This window comes from Malaclemys terrapin, chromosome 1 (assembly GCF_027887155.1).
Source record: "Malaclemys terrapin pileata isolate rMalTer1 chromosome 1, rMalTer1.hap1, whole genome shotgun sequence".
Classification (NCBI taxonomy): domain Eukaryota; kingdom Metazoa; phylum Chordata; order Testudines; family Emydidae; genus Malaclemys; species Malaclemys terrapin.
Window position 1 is genome coordinate 264149394 of NC_071505.1, and position 19932 is coordinate 264169325.

General features: G+C 42.0%; 1 protein-coding gene across 5 annotated transcripts in view; it reads left to right on the forward strand.

Moving 5' to 3' along the window:
- The window catches only part of FARP1 (FERM, ARH/RhoGEF and pleckstrin domain protein 1), a 346392-nt gene extending 331335 nt beyond the window's left edge, over positions 1–15057 (forward strand). For all 5 annotated transcript variants that reach the window (XM_054012427.1, XM_054012444.1, XM_054012453.1 and 2 more), the window contains exons 25-27: positions 3031–3138; positions 9902–10053; positions 11679–15057. In XM_054012427.1, the coding sequence (XP_053868402.1) occupies positions 3031–3138; positions 9902–10053; positions 11679–11760 (342 nt within the window). In that variant the 3' untranslated portion in view covers positions 11761–15057. The remainder of the gene's footprint in view (positions 1–3030; positions 3139–9901; positions 10054–11678) is intronic.
- Positions 15058–19932: the final 4875 nt, after the last annotated feature.

Here is a 19932-nt window from a genome sequence, read left to right on the forward strand (position 1 = left end):
CATCTTTTTCTAGGACCTTAATATGCTCACGGCTTATTTTTCTCTGCCTTATTTTTTATTTGTACTTTCCACATCACAGAGAAAACAATGTAATTTTTATTTTGATCACAGCTAAACCAATTTCATACAAAATGTTAGGAATCATGGGAATACTAACTAGAAAGGTCTCAGGTCTTAGAAATATTATACTTAATTACTTTTGTAGAATGGCTGAAATCTAAATAAGTCCTTTTTCGAGTTTTAAATGTATTTTAAGAAGTTCATGCGTAATTGAAAGAGGATGTAAGAAATTTTGTTTATGGGTCCTGCTTAGGTGTTCCCTCGTAACTCTCACTCCAAAACAGAGCAGAGAATGTAAGTTAGATAGGAAAGTAAAGACCGGAGGGAGTACTGAGTGCTATTATCTATCTACAGACCTCTTGGAAATTATGTTTATGCTCAAAGAAAACAGTTAGGGAAAACTTAAGTAGATTGTAAATTGGTTTAGCTTCTTTAAGGCAACGCTAGGACACCCATTTCATTGGAAAATGCCTCTAGGTTGCTCTACCTATGATGATCTATGGGCCAGGGACTATGCATACACTTTATCTGCAGTGTCTTCTTAAGCCATACTCTTCAATTTGCAAGAATAGTTACAGCTAATGTAAAAACTTTCAAAAAATAAATGGGAATAATGTTCACAATATTAATTTCTAGCTCTATTTTGAAACAGGCTGAAATGCCAGAAATTTGACTTGATACTATTGCCCTTGTACTAGAAAACCTCCCCCGGGGGGGAGAGAGAGAGAGTCACACACACACACACACACACACACAATTTCACAAGAGCTTGATTCTGACCCCTTGTTTTGCTAGGATATCAGTATAGTATGTACTAAGTAGATGATATACCAGGCAGGACCCAGCATGTAGCTGAGTTGTGGGGCAAGCCAAGACACCTGATTTTTAACACTTGCATGGTAACTTTCATGCATTTGTTAATATCACCTTAGTGTATAAATGTGGCCATTTCTCAAAGCCAATTTAATAAAATTTGATTTAATTTTCTTAACAATTTTAATGATAAAAAATTTAGTTATGTTTTGAGGGCTAGCTCGCTACTGCACTACTTTTTCCTTCCCACACTTAAAATGTTACTAGCAAACAGTGGAGACTAAACAATCTAGAGGCACATATCATTGTGTATACATACATCTTCAGTTGCACAGCTGTTCCCATCCTTGGCAGGTTACCATTCATGCTCACATCACTCTGTGGATGGCTTTCACTTAAGCATTATCGTTTATTCTCTTTCTGTGTTTCTCCCTCCTTTCTGTCTTTCTTTCTTGTGGTAGAAGATCCTCTAACTGTCAATGACTGTTCTTCCCTACCTGCTGGACTGATCAGTGATCAGCGGCCTGTTTCCATTTCATATGTCTGCTGGTACCGAATGCAAAGCCTGTCCTTTTATGATATCCTCCAGAGTAATGAGGTAACAAAAAAATTAAGGAATACAATTATGTGCAATTTAGGTCAAACACAATTTTGAACACAATCCAATTTTAAAACTGAAAAGAGAGAGGCTAGGATGATTTAAAACAAGGTTTTAAAAATACATTCAATGTAAACCCAGTGCAGGAAAGGGGATGGGGGAATGTCAAGAATACGTTAACATCATTCTTGGTAAAATGGGTTTTACCTGCTGATTTTTTTTTCTGCTAGTAGCAGTTAATCAGGGCTAGTAGAATTAAATAGCCATTGCTGCAAATTCAGGGGTTAACTGACAGTATTATGTATTGAGGACTGTGCAATACTTAACATTATACAGTTGTACAACTAGGGACACAGTGTTTTTGAATGGTAGATTGAAGCTTATTTTACAGGCAGAGAATTGCTCAGCTGGTACACTAGTACCACGTCTGCACTGTAAGAGTATTGCACAATCAGCTTCCAGGGTGCTGAGTCCTTCCTGGGTGCTGTACTAGCTTTGTTCTATGTTTAAAAAGATCAGGTAGCAGTACAGCATGCAGAAATATTGTAGGAGCCACAGAGCTGTGGAAGAGACCATTGATTGTACATGTATCTGCGGAGAATGGATGGGCAGAAATAATAGGACAAAAGGTAGAAAGAAAAACATGACATTCTATGCATCCGATGAAGTGGGCTGTAGCCCACGAAAGCTTATGCTCAAATAAATGTGTTAGTCTCTAAGGTGCCACAAGTACTCCTGTTCTTTTTTTTGTAGAAACACTGCCTCTTGTTAATTATAAAAGGGAAGCAGTATCTGAAAGAACCACCATTCAGGCACTGTGAAGTGGAGGAGGACTAGGAGAGGCTGAGTCACTTAAGCAAAGGACATGGGATGACATTAAAAAGAAGACAAAGGAAATCTGTGGAATTTCTCATTATTAAAAATCCAATTGCTTCTAGCACCATGTAGGGCCCAGGGAAAGAATGGGACATGCAGGCTGGATGAGGTGTGGTACATTAGGCTCCTAAAAACACACTGACAAAGGTCAAGCATTTTTTTAAAAAGTTATAGTAGTTTAAGACCTGTACAAAAGAGGTAAAACATTATTTAAAATGTAATAGGTTTTGGTTATATTTCATAGTTTCTGTTTAGTTAGTTTAAGAAAAATGTAAATAGCTATTAATAACTGTACACAGGGGGCTTAATGTATTAGTGAAGAAAACTGCCCGCCTCTAATTGACCTCTAAAAGAATACTAACTAGTGCACTATTTTATAAGTAATTAAAAACTTAATTGTAATTTATCATATTAAGCTATCCCATCCAACAAAAGGGTTTCTGCATCTAACAAGGTAACAGCAGATCATTTTTCTTACAAAAAATAAATTATAGACAAGCCTCATTTAAAGAATGAGAGGGATTTCTGATTCTGAAAGTTTAATACCAAGTTTAATGACCAATAGGAATAATATATTAATTTAAATAGAAAAGTAAATATTCTTTACATGAGGTTTGGCTACTTTCCATCATTAATTATGATTTGGTTGTGCATGTCTATTTTATTACTTTCATCCATTTCAGAATCAGCTCTCTGGAAACCTGTTAAGAAAATTCAAGAACAGCAATGGGTGGCAGAAGCTCTGGGTGGTATTCACCAACTTCTGTATGTTCTTCTACAAATCGCACCAGGTAAACGAACTACACAGGTTTCAAAGGCTTATGTGTTTTAGAGTATAAACACCAAGATAAGAATTCAGCAAAAATTCTGTTCTGCGGCAACAGGAAGGAAAAAACTGATATTGGTCGGGAGCATTATAGGCAGGGCTGGTAGTATCACCTATTATTAGTATATAATTTATGGTACTCTCCATAATGATGTTATGACAAATAATGTTAGATATTACTACTCATGGTTTAGTGTATGGCCTTCTCATGACACTTCTGCGAACACACATTGATACAGTTCCATAGGTATATGCCCTTGTGATTTACAGGCAAATTAAAAAGTTACAGGTCCCAATCCCAAGCATCTTAAAATCTAAGTTGTACATAGCAATGAATGCCAATTAACTAAGGTCAGGGGGTTAGACATAGGATCTAGGGAAGAGAACAGAAACCAATCATGAAATAAGACTGTTACTTACCTTACACTAACTGGTTCTTCAAGATGTTTGTCTATATGGATCCCATTCTAGCTATGCACAGGCCCCAGGCTCACAAAAGGTGACTTTTGGCCAGCAGTGTCTGTTAGTGCCCGATCACCCTGTATGTCCTCATGCTCCTCATCTGAAAGTATAAAGGGGCAAAGCAGCCCCAACTGCCATTCAGTTCCTTCACCAATACAAAATCCCCAACGCTAGAGGACTCCACTTTAGTGGGCGAGGAGGACAGGTTGTGGGATCCTGGTAGTAAAAACATCTTGAAGTACCACAGTTACTGTAAGGAAAGTAACCATTTTTTTTTTGAGTATTTGTCCACACAGATCCCATACTAGGTGAACAGCAAGCAATGGACTCTGCAAGGTGATGGGTACCAGAGTCCTATTTAAATAAGGACTGTAAGACTGGCCTGCATCTGATATAGAGGCCAATTCTAAAGAATAATGGCTTGTAAAGGTATGTATAGAGCTCAAGCTAGCCGCTCTACCAGATCTCAGGTATAGGGATGTCTCTTAAAAAAGTCTAGGAGGTTACCTGGGTTCTAGTGGAGTATGCCTTGATTTGAGAAGGTGGAGTTAACTTACTCAGTTCATAATAAATTTTAATGCAGTCCAACACCTATTTTGAGAGTCTTTGTGTAGAAACAGCCTATCCGCTGGATCTGTTACCAAAAGATATAAGTAATCCTGGTGATTTGAAGTAGTTTTTTTGTCCTATTGAAGTAATATGAGATCACCCTTAACACATCCAAAGTGTGGAGTTTAGCTTCTGCAGAAGAAGAATGGGGTCTTGGAAAAAACACTGGTTAAGTGAATAAAATAATTTTGATTTGGAATCCCATGACTGCTTTAGGCAGAAATGTCAGGTGAGGACAAAAAGTAACTATCATCCTTATTTGAGTGATGGCTCCTACATGTATTCCACTTGAGGTGCACATGTGAGGGGTATGCACCTGAGACCAGAAGACTTTTCATTAACATGTCAATTGGTCTGTGCCTATACCTTGCACCTCCTTGTGCTCTTAACCAAGGGCATAAGGGCAGAGCAGACTGCCTGCCTCTACAGTTACTTTCTACCACTTGTTGTCTAAGATGGAAAATCTCTAGTGTCTGCTTCTTTAGCTAGCATTCTTTGTTTTATTAGTATAAATAGTTCTCCTGTTCTGATAACAGTTTGATTAATTTTAGTGTTAGGGTTAGTTTTTATTGGTCTGAGGTGGTAGTCCCCTCCAGGATTCAAGCTCTCTGCATGGTCTGCCCCGTGACTTTCCTGGTCAATGATGGCCTTGACACTTGTGTATTGCCTGAGGAAAGCTCACATCCCCTCCAAGTCTGCCAATAACAGAAGCCCTATTCTTCCACTAGCTACAGGGGTCAGATATTAAGGTCCTCAGGAATAGTATATTTATGCAGGCCTGGAATCGATGTGGTCCTAGCAAGAGAAGTTCTGATACCACTAGTTCAATACGCACCAATACCATCCACCACTGGTATCAACTGTGCCGTCCATTGCTACAGAGGCCTTGTTGTCCTTGGATGAATCTGAGATCAGTGGGAACGCTTTACCGGGCTTATCATCCTCACTGGATGAGATGGTCACACCATCACCACTGGATGATTATAAACTGTTCCAGGACATCCTAAGGAGAACTGCAGATATGCTCCCGATCTCCCTGGAAGAAGTACAGGGTACACCTCATAAGTTACTGGACATTCTCCAGAATGCAGATCCTAGTAAGATAGCATTACCAATGAAGCTTTAGTACTGGCCACTCATCATCTACATTCCCACTATAAAAAGAATGGAGAAGTATGTTGTACTATATACAGGTGTTTAATAATTGTTCTTCGATCCCGCTCTGAACTCTTTGATGTAGGCTGCCACTGAATGGAACAAGCAACACCAACCCAGATCTACACCCACGGTTAGAGACCAAATGCAAAGAACGTTGCTTCTGCAAGTTTACAATTCTGTATAGCAAACTATCGGGCTTTAGCAAAATCATGGTTTGTCATTAATTTTAATTAGGTTCTCTGAATTTGTCAACAAGCTGCCTAAGGAACACAGGCTGCAGTTCCAAGCAATCATTGAGGAAGATAAATTGATAGTCAGATCTGCCCTCCAGGCTGCGGTAGATGCAGCGGACACAGCTTCCCACCTGGTGGCAACATCTTGTCATGAGATGGGAATCCTCTAGATTCCCCAAGGAAGTCCAATCAACCATGGAGGATCTTCCCTTCAAGGAAATTAACCTGTTCAGCGAGACAACAGATGAATTATTACATACCCTCAAGGACTCAGACAACGAATGCTGTCTGGGTATTTGTACCTTGGCACCATGGAGAAAATATCCTAAGACTGTCTTGCCATCAACAATGCTCTATTCCTCAACCTTTCCACCACCTGAAGGCTTATGACCCCTCTCTAGAAAGCATGAAAGACTATAGCACAGAAAACAAAACATTCCTCCTCCTTATTCTCCCAGCCGCAGCCTCCCATCAAGGAGTCCCCTCCAAGAGAGACAAACCAATCCTTCCATCAAGTCTACCTGGCTCAGATTGCCCCCTAGCTCGTTTTTACCATATAATGTTAGGCAAATGGATACTGGAAATCATGACCACTGGATACAGAATAGAGTTCCTGCCAATTCCCACTCCCAAGCCCCCTTTTCTGTCCCTCTTCAGGGACCCCTCTCATGAGAGGATATTCAGGCAGAAAGGAGACTCCCTGCTCCAACTGGGAGCTATAGTGTTGGTGCCACACCAGCACGGGGAAAAGGGTCTTAGTCAAGATATTTTCTTATCCCCAAGAAAGGAGGCTGGAGACCTACACTAGATTTCACACAGCTGAATATCTTCATCTACCTTCTGAGGTTCCGAATGATCACCCTTGCCTCTGTAATCCACTCACTGGACAAATTGCTAGTTAAACTAAAGGACAATGTTGATGCAAGAACAAATGGGTATAAACTTTAGATCTGTGTATCAACACACAAAAGAGACAACATAAACAAGGAGATTCTCATCCCAAAGGAGATCATGCCTTCATTAGATTGGCAAACACACCTGGATTAAATATGCACAGGAGTTCCATTGTCTGCATCTCTTCCTGTGAAGATTCTGATCATGGATGCTTCCATGCAGGGGTGGGGAGCAAACCAGGACCTACTGGAGAACTGTGGAAAGTGGTCACCTCTTGTTCTCTTCATATCAATGTGCTGGAAATCCAAGATATTTGGCGTGCAGAGCATTCTTACATCTCTTTTGGGGTCTTGCCAAGTAAGTGCTTACAGACAATACTACGCAAATGCATTACCTAACAGGCAAGGATGTTACCCAGGGTTATACTGAACCCAAAACTCTTGGTAACTTTACTCTTTGTGAGGCAGTGGCAGGAAATAAATCAATGGGGACATAGCCATGTGGGCGATAGATAGGTCATGCAAGCAGGCAAACAAAAGTTCTTTCACTCAAACTTCTACTTTATTTAGTCTCCAGCACTTACACACGTCCTGCTTAGGAATTTATCATGGAAAGTAGGTCAAGCTATTTTCAATAAATAATGTTATAAACAGGTGCAAGGGAGCCAGAGAGATTGAATTAGTCCAAACAGAAGTGGCCTATTGAAATGTCAAGGACTGGGGTGAGATCATACTTGGTAAAGAAGAAAATGCGGAAACAAAGTTACCTACGTCAGGTCTGGCCTTATAGAAATGGATTTAATTGGTGGACAAAATAATGAGGGGATGGGCGTTTCCATTCATCATACCCCTTTTGGCATCTTAAAGAAAGAGACTTTGTGGGGAGAAGGGCAGAAGGAACAGTTGGAGGCTACTGAAGCAAGCTTTACCATCATGGCTGCCACCCCTCCCACTTCTTGGGCCCCCACACTTGTCTCATGCTGATCCTGAGAGATGCCCTGACCAGACCAGGCCAGGGAGACGGATCCAGATGACCTCACCAGTTCCAGCTGTATCTCAATCACCATCTAGGATGAAACAGAATTGGACTCAGCAACAGCAACTCCTCATCTCAGCTTTCTTCTTTTTACTCAAAAGGACATCTTTGATAGCATGTGGAGAGACTGTCAATTAAGGGAGATTTTCCTTCTAAAACTCCCTCCAGCAAAAGCGAATAAGGGATTTTTGTTAAAATGAAAGCCTTATTTAATGCTTTACATTTCAAATGTTTTAACTGTTAAAGATACAGAAAAGAAGGAACAAACGGCTAAAAGATATTTTTAATGGTGTATTTGCTATGGTACTAAGCAGGATATCAAACCCTGAACCCTGTTGTTGGACAGTGGCTAGGTTATATGAACACCTTTGGCCCCTCTAAATTCAGTCCACACATTAATCAAATGCAAGCTTTGGCAGAGTGGTACTCAAGTCAATATTTCAATAAGACTCCTCTTTCTTACCTCTAAGCAAGGATACTGCTTGCTAGTCACCAAGAGTGGAATCAGTGTGGACAACCACTCGAATTCTTTCAAGAGGTTGTATAGGCAGAGTCCATGACCTGCTCTCTGGCTCTGCTACTCGCCATCCTGAAACTTTGGATTTTTACTACTAAAGGAATTGATAGTTGAGACCATCCTGCCCCTTAAATGCTCAGTTACAGGGGTTGTGATGGCTCTCAGGGCACAGGCATGTCCGCAATTGACACTATTTAATCTTGTGCACTTGTGCACCAAGTGTAGCAGATGTGTGAACAGCACAAGAAGAATCAGTTAGCATAGTGGAAGTAACCATGCTTTATCAAAACCCAGGGCTCCAGAGAGACTGAGCAGTCACTGACAAGGGAAAAATATCAAGTAGGGGAGGTTTAAGTTCCAGCATAACCATCAGCTCTCCAGCTGCAGACAAAGTAGTCAGTGCTAAGGTTGACAGTACCCTTGCTTGAAATAGTGGTGGCTTTAGTACCGAAATAGGGGCTGGTGTATGTCTCTTGTCAAGGTGTGGAACTGGAGCAACTGAACTCAATGATATGGAAGAGAACAGTAGGGAGACGACTGTAGCTAAAGGGGAACAGTGCAGAGTCATAGGCAGCTGATCAAAGATGGAGCCAGTACTATGGTAGTTGACTGGTATGTTTGTTTTCACTTTCTAACCCGTAGCAAGGATGATGATTGAGTGCCAGGAGCAATGCTCCTTTTCTACTATGGGCACTAGGAGCCAGTGACTGACCTGAGGGATTCAGTGCTAAAGAAGCAGCAGCCACTGAGGAGCCAGGTCTTCTTTAACCTGAAGAGACTCAGGAGCTGGGAGTAACCTCACAGGCAGTTGAGGCACTAACTGAATGTAGCTCTGAAGTTGGTAGGAGCTTCTTTCTGACAAGGTCTCAGAACCTAACATCCCCTCTCCATCACATACTCTAGCAAAAAAAAAAAATTAAACAAGCATCTCACGTTTTGGGTGTGTGTCTAAAGAGGCTTTTCAGACACGTGCCTCTGTAAGGTAGGCAGTTATCAACACCTGTTCTGACAGGTTTTAGAGCCTGGAGACTTGGCCACTGTAGTAGTGACTCAGAACCAAGGTAAATTTCCTAAAGCAATTTAAGCTTTTTTTCTTTATGCTAAAAAACTATTAACTACACCAGGGACAATAAGAAATCACTGTAACCACAGGGTAGCAAGGGAGTGAGAAGTTCATCTGGAAATGAGAGGTGTTTAGGGATGTGCTGCCCTTGGTTGAGGGACTCAAGGACATGCAGGGCACACGTGTGGCCCTGACAGCCAAAGGACTCTTATATAGTGCATAAGCTCCTAGAGTGGACTCCATGTAGCCAAATACTCAAAGAAGAAATGCTTGTTACATCCTGTAGTTACCTTTGCAGGTGACAGTTCAATAGGATTTTTACAGCTAGAAAGTAGCTTTTAAATGATGCAAGGAAGATTGATGTTGGGTGCTCTTTAGAAACAGCTACAACACCCTATTGCTGCTAAACACTTTTTTGTTGGGATGAGGCTATTTGAGCATAATACACCCTTTGTGGAAAAATAAACATCACGGCTTTACAAAATGCATAGGGCCCTCTTATTTAAGATGGGTTGCATGTAGCAACAATAGGGGGATTAGGTTTAGTACTGTAAGCGAGTGAGTGAATGTTCATTTTGACATTATACAGTATCGATTTGTTCTCATTAAATAAAGCCACATCTGTGCAACATGACCTGTTGATAAAACAAATATTTTTCCGTGTAAGTGTGGGAAATTTTTAATGTGTTTCTATAGTTGAAGGTTTGTAGCCCAGAGTGCACTTGATGTCACAGCATTTTTCATCTTTTGTTTCTAGGACAATCATCCTTTAGCCAGTCTTCCTCTCCTGGGGTATTCACTTACCATTCCTTCTGAATCTGAGAACATTCACAAAGATTATGTTTTCAAGTTACATTTCAAATCCCACGTGTACTACTTCAGGGCTGAAAGTGAATACACATTTGAAAGGTAGGTCAGTTTTGTGCTAGGTCATTCCAATGATGTTAGGTCAAATGCAAGCAAAGTGTACTGTTGCGAGACTCAAAACAGCCAACTCACTCATTATGGTTAGAACATTACACTACTTTAGCAAATTGAAGATGCTGTAGCGAAGTAAGGTACCAGGAGGCAGCAAATGGGAGCCATCTCTCTAAGCTGTCACACATTTTTTGAGCAAAAGCTCTATTCATCAAACTTCCAGTTATATACCAGAAATAAAAGTAAAGTTAGTTCACTTAAAAACCATCTGGCTAAATGTGCAGCACTAACACAGGCAGGGTAATGTGCATCAGTATATTTTATTTATGGAGTATAAAAGAGCCATCCACCTAGTTAGCATGCAGTAGCTGTGCAATATACATGTAACTAAGCTGCATCACCCCAGATGTATCTCTTGTTTTATAACTGCTTTGGGGCAGGGATCATCTTTTTGTTGTTTGTACAGTGGGGTTCTGGTCCATGACTGGGGCTCCATGCAAATAATGATGTTAGTTGCTTCACTTGCTATACTGAAGGTGGGCAAAGTACGGCCTGCCGGATCCTCCCGCCTTCCCTAAGCTCCTGTCCAGGGAGGCTTGCCCCTGGCCTCTCCCCTGCAGCCTCTGCCATGCTCTGGGCAGTAGGGCTGTGCGCTCGGGCAGGGCTGCGGTGCCTAACCTGGTGCTCAGTGCTGTGTAGGAGCATGGCTGGCTCCAGCTGCGCGGCACAGCAGAAGCACTGCCAGCCACTGGTGCTCCAGGCAGGGACCGGGACGGTTTGACAGAGGGCAGGGGAGTTCAGGGTGGTGAACAGGGGCTAAGGGTCAAGGAGGGGCAGGGGCCTGTCACAGAGAAGGGGCTGGTTGGATGGGGCAGCAGTCCTGGGGGGGGGGGGGGGAAGGGGGCGCGGGCTGGGCCATGCCAGGCTGTAGGCATAGCCTGCCCTAACTGGCCCTCCATACAATTTCAGAAACCCAGTGTGGCCCTCAGGCCAAATAGGTATAGCACACAGGCAGGCAAACTATCTGGCTCAGTGTATATACAACACAGTTTTGCACACCCCACAATTCCAAATCACCAGAAGACAGACAGGGTGTTAATAGGCCAGAAAGCTGGTACTACCCCCAACGCTCCACTGAATTTGCTTTCACCAAGAATAAACTTGGTTGGGCTCAAGCAAAGATAATGTGTGTAAATGTGAACCAGCAAAGTTTGGAAGTGCCTCATTTAAAGCATTATATTGTTAATATGAATTTTTTTGTGTCGAGTGGGCTGATCATGTGTTAAAAAAAATCCCTTAAATTGTTCTAATATCTGAGAATTATACCAACTGGGATCAAATATCAACCAAACATCTGTTTTTTCTATAGCAAGTACCCTTTCCCTATAATACTGCTTCAAATTAACCCATCTCAATTGGTGATGGGACTCACAAGATACCTGTCCTACCTTCATTTCAGAAGGAGAGCATGTGTTAAAACCAGTTCACAGCTGTAAATTGGGAAGAGCATCCTATGAACCCTGAAAATAAGAATGGACAGTATAGTGTAGTTTAACAGTGTACATTTTCAGAAAGCCTTCCTTGGCTATTTACCTCATTTTATCTTTCCCCCACAGATGGATGGAAGTGATCCGAAGTGCCACCAGCTCTGCCTCACGCACCCGTGTTCTAAGTCATAAAGAGTCTCATGTGTATTGATGGCTAAACACGCACCAAGTTGACCGTTCTAGCAGTTGCTGCTTTTCTAGAGGACATTTGAATATATTTTCTTCCTTAAAATTTAGTAGAACTCTTTAAAAACAGCACCACAAATGGTTTTGCTGCAACTTTGATTGCCTCAGCAAAACTGTTTAACCTTAAGTCTTTCACACTTTCCAACTAGTTTCATGTCCTGTATTTTTTGTCATTCTGTGTGCTGTTTTTTAGCTTGTGCCAGTATTAAAATATTGTCCTTATTCGAGTGCCAAATGCCAAAAGACATTTCCTTGCCTCAGAGATTGCACCTGAAAAACAGTACAAACTAATTTGTAACTTCACAGTCTCTAGTGAGGCAAATGCTATTTCTTCTCTTTCCATAAACTTTTTTTAACATGACTATCTGTAGACTGCTGGATTTTCACAGTATACACTATAAAGATACACAGTATAACAGCAGTGAGGTAATTTTCAGATTTAATTTTTCAATCTTTCTACATACTATTCAAGGAATTACTAATTTTCTATCTTAAACAGTTTACAATCTCATTTCATTTTGGGGTTACATATACATATAGTATAAATGAACTATAGGATTTATCTTGCCTTTTTCTGGGTGCAAGTTGACCAAAATTGTGTGTCTGTTAGTTTTGAACAGGGAATACTACTTGCAAGATGACTAGTTTTAAAAATGATTGGTGCAATATTATTTGGGCTATTAATGTACTGTGAATGGTGTGTACAAGGAGAAATTAAAGGCTGCTGGGGTGTTTTGCCGTTTGTTTTACAAACTTGACAAAACCTGTATGCTGTAAGAACCACAGCTATTTGTGACTGAGTAAACTGAAGAGTGTTTTTGGTAATTAAAGTGGACTCAAACACTATAAACTGATGGTACTACTTTCCCAAGCTTTCATGATGACTGCATCTGAGTGCAACTGTCATTTTTCACGGAGGAGTTGTAGTGGTCTACAAACTTTTTTGAAACTCTACTCCCTCTAGAGCGGTACTACTAACAGCTCAACAGATTATGACTGTTATATATAGAGGGTGAAAGCTATACACAGCAGCTGAGACATTTACTCCATTTGGCATAATTATCTACGTATTTTATCTAACAGCATTTTTGGATCATCCATTGGTCCAATCAGAATTTCAAGAATTTGTCAGGAATCACTCTACAGTGATCAGTCAATTTTCTTTGTTGTTTATATTATAAATGTAGGTTCAACCTACTAAACACACAGCTCTATCCCAGTTAAGGGCTCCTTTCGGGGAACAATGCATGAAGCCAAGGGGGCTTGGATAAATACAGGAACCACAAAGAAAGGAGTGGGGATTATTCTACCACAATTTTTTTTATTGTGTAGCTACTGGATTTGTTAATCACTTGTCCTTACACTATGTATAAAATGGTTTAAGTATTGCTCACAACAAAAGGGAATAAAATACCTCACAACACAATCACGCATACTGCAATTTCAAGGCAAAACTTTGTCATTTGTCTTTTTTTTTTTTTTTTTTCTAAAAACTTCAGTGATCTTTTAGTGCTCCCAAGAAGTATCAAATTGCTTCAGGTTAATGCTGAAAAGTTATTTAGATTTAATTTGTACACCCATGCGAACATTTTCCAAAATAAGAGACTAACAGTCTTCTAAATCCTTATTATATACACAACTGGGTCCTTTTGAAAATCCCACCCAAGTGACTTCAAACTACTAGCCCTGATTAAGGAGAATAGTGTGGTTGAATGATTTCAGCTTTCCGGATTTATAGCAGAAGGCAGTGTTAGTTGCAAATATAGCACTAGCTAGTTGTTTATCTGTTTTGTGTGAGAGTCTGTGGTGGTCTCACTGCCTGGACTTGTCTTTTTTGGCATAAATTTCTTAGGAAACTAGAGATTTTTTCTATTTGTTAGCAGACATTCAGATAAAGAAATAAATTCAAATAATCCTCTTTCTTTACTTTCTATTTTATAACCTTACATTTCTAAGGAGCTAGTACTATGTAAATAAAATTGTGATTTAAAGTTTACTTAAAATGTATTTTAACTACGCTGAAATAAGTTTTTATTGAGTGCTAAACACTCACAAAGTGATCATTCAAGCAGTTACCTGTGCTTTTCCTTCGAGACAATTACCTTTAACATGCTCAATATGTGGAAAAGCTCAAACCTTTATCTTACTGTAATGGATAATATTGAATTATTGTACAGACTGAGTACCAAAAATATTACAGTAGGTATGTTTACAGCTAAAGGTTGTTGATTTGTGAACTATATTTAGTTATAAACATTTTTAAAAGATTGATTCAGATAAGGGGAAAAATGCAAGAAAAATTTAGAACAACTAAGCCACAGAGAAACTAAAGGGAAAACTTTGGAAGTCTGGACTTTGGAGAACCCACAGTACTGACTCTCTGTTAAGAGACCTAGAACAAAGTGAAGAATACTCACCAACCCTAGGGAATCTGCAAAGAAGGTGCATTGCAATGTCCCAGAATTTATTTGAAATGTGAATATGGGTGTGTAGAGATATGAAACAGGGAATAAACAAACAGACTGGTGAATAATCAACAGCAGGTTTGAAAAATCCAAACAACATTTTAACACAGATTAGCAAACAGCACAAAGTATTGCTGGGACAAGTTAGGCAAGGGGTGAGAGATATTCTAGGAAGTCTTTATCAGCTAGTAATGATACTTTTAAAACTACAGTCTCTCTCTTTTTAGTACACCTCTACCTCGATATAACGCTGTCCTCGGGAGCCAAAAAAATCTTACCGCGTTATAGGTGAAACCGCGTTATATTTAACTTGCCTTGATCCACCGGAGTGCACAGCCCCTCCCTCTACCCTTCCCCCCCCCCACCCCCGGAGCACTGCTTTACCGCGTTATATCCAAATTCGTGTTATATCGGGTTGCATTATATCGCGGTAGAGGTGTATTATGGTATAGTTAGGAAGGTTTAGTACCTTTAAGAATACGACACTAGCTTTTACTTCAAGAGACCACAGCTCAAATCCACCACTAAGATTGCTATAAATGATTTCCAGAGAGCGTCTAGGACATTTACATATACACACATTACTGCAGATAGACCAAGTGTGCACTGTCAGCCACCTCATTTTAAATTTTCTACTTTCCAGTGGTCATCTTTCCTCCTTCAAAGATAAGATGTATGTATGTTGAACCACTCTGCTGTCTGAGTTTAAACTCTTTAATTGTAAGCAGCTTTTTAATCTCAGTTTCAGACTATCATGAGCTCTACTGATTATACAGTCAATAAAATGGTAATAGCTAGCTAGCTCTTAAAAGGGTATTTTTGATTTTAAAAAAAGAAAATATCTTTGATAATTTATTGTGGGAAAGGGCAAAATGCTTCTAATTCTCTCTACCTTTCATTTAATTTGTTTTCACATTTAAAAATTCACCCACCACAGCTTCTTTAGGCAAATGTACAAACAATATTTAATACTTCTGAAAAGTAAACTAGACTCCCTACATCCAGCATACAGCATGAATTTACTGACACTAGGCAAAGAATAAAAGGATTAGCTTTTCATAGTGCCCTGAAAGTTAAATTCAGGCTGGCTTAGAAAGAAGCAAATCACAAACTCTAGGCCTCTTTACTGAAAAAAACTAATGTAGTAGCTGCCAGCCATTCAGATTTAGGGACAGCACACATGGCTATCCATTATAAGTGGCAAGAGAAGGAGTTTCTCACATTTCTAGGGTTCAAGATTTAAAGCCTAATATTGTATATGCTGCTATCTGCCATACATCGTCACAATTCTATTTGCCAAACTAGTTTTTCTGATCTCTTATCAGCATGTGACACTAATTTTCACAGTGTTCTCAGTCTTATTTTCCATTCTCTTAATGGTGCCAAGTATCTTATTTACAACTGCTGGGCACTGAGTGAAAAACTTATCAGCAAACCAATCCACAAACCTAAGAGATCTGATTTGTTTAAATAGTTCCTTTTAATGTGACATGTTGCCCAGTGTCTAATTTATTGGAGGCTTCTGAGGTAGCTCAGTCCCCTAGTTGAGTCAATAAATTGGCAACTCGTATTTAAGTTATTTAATTACTATACACTAAGGGGCAGATCTCAAAGTACATCATAGCTCCACGAAAGTCTATGGAGCTATGCCACAATTTACACCAGCTGCAGATAGGACCATAGGTCTTAGTACTGATCTCTAGGGCACCCCGTCTATCCTTTATAAAACATCTCTACCCCTATATAATGCGACCCGATAGAACACGAATTCAGATAGAACGCGGTAAAGCAGCGCTCGGGGGGGGAGGGCGCTGCGTGCTCTGGCGGATCAAAGCAAGTTCGATATAACACGGTAAGATTTTTTGGCTCCCGAGGACAGCGTTATATCGGGGTAGAGGCGTAATTAAAACATAGGAAGCAAAGGGTAAGAATAAATATTTAACTAGTTTTAAAATCCAGAATAGGACTCTACATCCTATCCCAGAGTTACCAAATTTCATTCATAGCTTTGTGAACGGGAGATGCACAAATCTTTTGGATATCTAAGCATCCCACATCCATCAGTTTTATTTTATTCACTATTCTGTTAATGGCTAATAAAATGAAGAGTCACACTTACTGTTACAACAGCCATACTGGATTGTCCCTGTCATGTAATAGTTAAAAACAAGCAATTGGTGCTAGAATTTTAAAGCACCTATTGGAGAAGTATTTTGGCACTGAAGATTTAGGGAGAGATTTTCAAAGGCACAAATGGCAGTTAAGAACCTAACTCTATAACTTTCAGTATCACCAACCACTGTTCAAGAATATATGTTACAGAACTTACATTTTGGGGGCCAAACCTGCAGCTCCTCTCTCAGCTGAAAGTATGGTGTTTTTAGCGGAGTTGTAGAGTATAGGATTTTGCCCTTATTAGTAGCTCAGCTACCTAGTTCAGGAGTTTGTTCTGAACTCTTTCTTAAACAAATGTCATCCCAGTTCCACTGTTTTATTGCAATTTACATTTCTTAAATTAGTCTATGGCTTATGCCTCATTTTTACTACCTAGGAAGAGTAAGCCCAGGGGAGACATTTTTTTCATCAGCCTCTGAGGTGATCAACATATAGCACTATTGCTGATGCCAGCAGAGATCTGGCTAAATACTGATGCAGCTTCCCAGCATTTAACCGCCCCTCCCCACCCAACCACTTGCCCATTTTTTCCTTTTTAAGTTTCCCTGCAGTGGTACAGAACAGAAGTTTAAAATGAGTGTTCTTACCTGTCAGTATGATTTCTGCATGGACACTTTAGCAGTATAAAGCTTTTTCAAATAACCAGCCAAATAGGAATCGTCAACTACAGGAATAAAAAGTTTTTGGCACCACTTTTCCAGCTCTCAGTTCACCCAGAAAATGCTATAAAACAGTATTGACATTAAAGATGGCATACTATAATAACATGAACTTATCTTACCCAAAGTTAAATAATTTATCAACAGCATATTCAGTTGTATACCAGAATACTATCCATACAAGCCTAGGCGCCAGCAGACATGCCTCTTCAAAGACATACACTCAACCACTTTAAGCACTGGATGATGCCACTGTAATGACTCAGGTAGTTTTTGAGATAGCTGTCACAAGTATTAATTGATTTGTGGTGGCAGGAAACAAGACAGGGAACAGAAGGATGTGACTAAGATCAGATATCTTGTGCCTCTATAGGGCTACAGCAGACCTATAAAATTATAGGCAAGTTGTGGTGTGTAGCATTCCTTTCCATCCCTGATTGAACTCAGGATATCATAACTTTGAAATACAGACCATTTACCAGACAGGCCATGACTTTTTTCAGCATTCCAAATATTGTGGGCCAGGATGTCCAAGAGAATTCTAGTACAATGGTATAGACCAGGGATCAGCAACCTTTGGCACGCAGCCCATCAGGGAAATCTGCTGGCGGGCCGGGACGGTGTGTTTACCTGCGTCCACTGGTTCGGCCGATCGCAGCTCCCACTGGCCACGGTTTGCCGTTCCAGGCCAATGGGGGCTGTGGGAAGCAGCGCAGGCTTGTCTGCCTGACACGCCAGAGGAACTGCCCTGAGCTCTCTGATGTTGATGTGAAGTCACAGGCACTGACTTTTATTTTTCCCGGTGGGTGTTCCACCCCCATTCCACCCCCTCCCTAACTCCACCTCTTCCTGCCCCTGCTCCACCCTCTCCCCAAATCCCCAGGCCAGCTGCCGAACAGCTGAATGGTGGCCTAGCTGAACAGCTGTGGCTGGTGGGTGTTGACTATCCCCACTATTTTTTTCCATGGGTGCTTGAGCCTTGGAGCACTCACGGAGTCAGTGCCTATGCCTGTCTCTCCTCCCTTGTAGCAGTGTAAATCAGGAGCAACCCCAACGAAATCAGTAGCTCCAAACTCCTCCCTTGACTCAGCTGGCACCAGTTCCTTGAACTTGAGCATCGAGTTCCAGGAGCTGAAGCTATACCTGCTCAAAATGGCCTGCTGATTGGCAATCCTGAGTTCCAGCCCCCCCCAACCTCCTCCCCGTCGAGTACATTTTATGCCCAAACAAGTCCATGCGCTTGGCATCCTTGGACTTAGACGCTGGGGCTTGTTGTTCACTGCTGCTACCACCAATGAGCAAAGCTGCAGATGCATGAAGAGATATCCGTACCCCTTTGATGGGATGAAGTATTTCCTTTCAAAGCCTTTGGCAGTGGAAGGGATGGAGGCCAGGGTCTGCCAGAAGGTCTTGCATTGGCCTGTATGTTCTTAATGAGGGGCAGAGTCACCCTTGAAGGACCTTCCGGGGCCAAGATGTCAACCGGGTCCTCCAACTCCACCACCTCCTCTGCCTGCAGATCCATGTTGCGTGTCACCCTGCGAAGGAGGTCCTGGTGGGTGCGGCTGTCTATGAGGGGTGGTCCAGAGACAGAGGTGCCTGCAAAAGGCCTCATCCGGGGAGGACAATGAGCAGGCTAATGGGAAAACAGGATCCTCCTGCCCCTCTTGCTCTCCAGGGACCTCCCATCCTGTCTCACTGGCTGAACCATGTAGATGTGGGTGAGGTTCAGGAACTGGAGTTGGTTCCATGGGGGGGGGGGGGGGAGAGGAGCGCAAGGGCACAGCACCTCCTCGGCACCCCTAGGGGTGGGGCAACTGGTGGAAGCCTCTGGCACCCGTGGTTCAGAGGTGGCCGATCGGGAACCTTTAGTTTGGGTGGTATGCCCACGGGGTACAAAATGGCCACCACGCAGGCCATGGCTCTGCCCCCAACTCAGACTGTCCACGGCCCGACTGGTGCCGTCCCCCGCTCCGCATATCTAGAGCCTGTCTCCGAGTCCGAAGATGGAGACTGGAACCGCGATGGCCAGGGCGGTGCTGGTGACCATGGAGGCATGGTTCCCACCAGTGCTGGAGATCAGTGGTGAGGCAGGGAAGCTTGCACCGGGGCCCTCATGGTTGGTTTCCCTCTGGATGGTACAACGGGGCCTGGAACCAAACAACAACTGGGGGCTACATGCTCCTGCCCGTCCACCGGCACCGATGCCACTGACTCCTGTACTGCCAGTGACACCGGTGCCAAGAGTAGGTCCCTGATGACAGCAAATGCCTCCAGCGTGGAAAGCACCGCAATGGCACTGGTGCCTTGCTGTCCCTCCACTGCCGATCGTTCGTCTGATACCAGACTCAACAGTGCCAGAGTCTATGGTGCTGACTGTGATGCGAGTCAGAGGAGTGGCCTGACCTAGGTCGCATTCTGCTTTGCTTACCATGCCTAGCCTTCTTCAAAGTCAGAGAAATGTCCCCTCTCAGCTAGCTGCTTCCTGTGCTTCCTCGGCACCAGAGAATGCGAACAGTACTGGGACTTCCGGACGGTGAGAGGAGCACTCCTCACCGATGTCAGGGTGCTCGGTGGTGAGTTCAACTGGCTCAGCTTGGTGGAAAGTCTCAATGCCACCTCCATTAGAAGGAACTTTAACCTGGCCTCCTGGTCCTCCTTCGTACAGGGTTTAAATTCACGGCAGATCTGACAGCAATCCCTGAGGTGAGCATCACCAAGCACTTTAGGCAACTAGAATGCAGGTCGCTCAGAGGCATAGCCTTGTTGCAGGAGGCACAGGGCTTGAAGCCTGATTACAGAGGCATACCTTTGCACTGGGAACGGATGAAGCCCCTC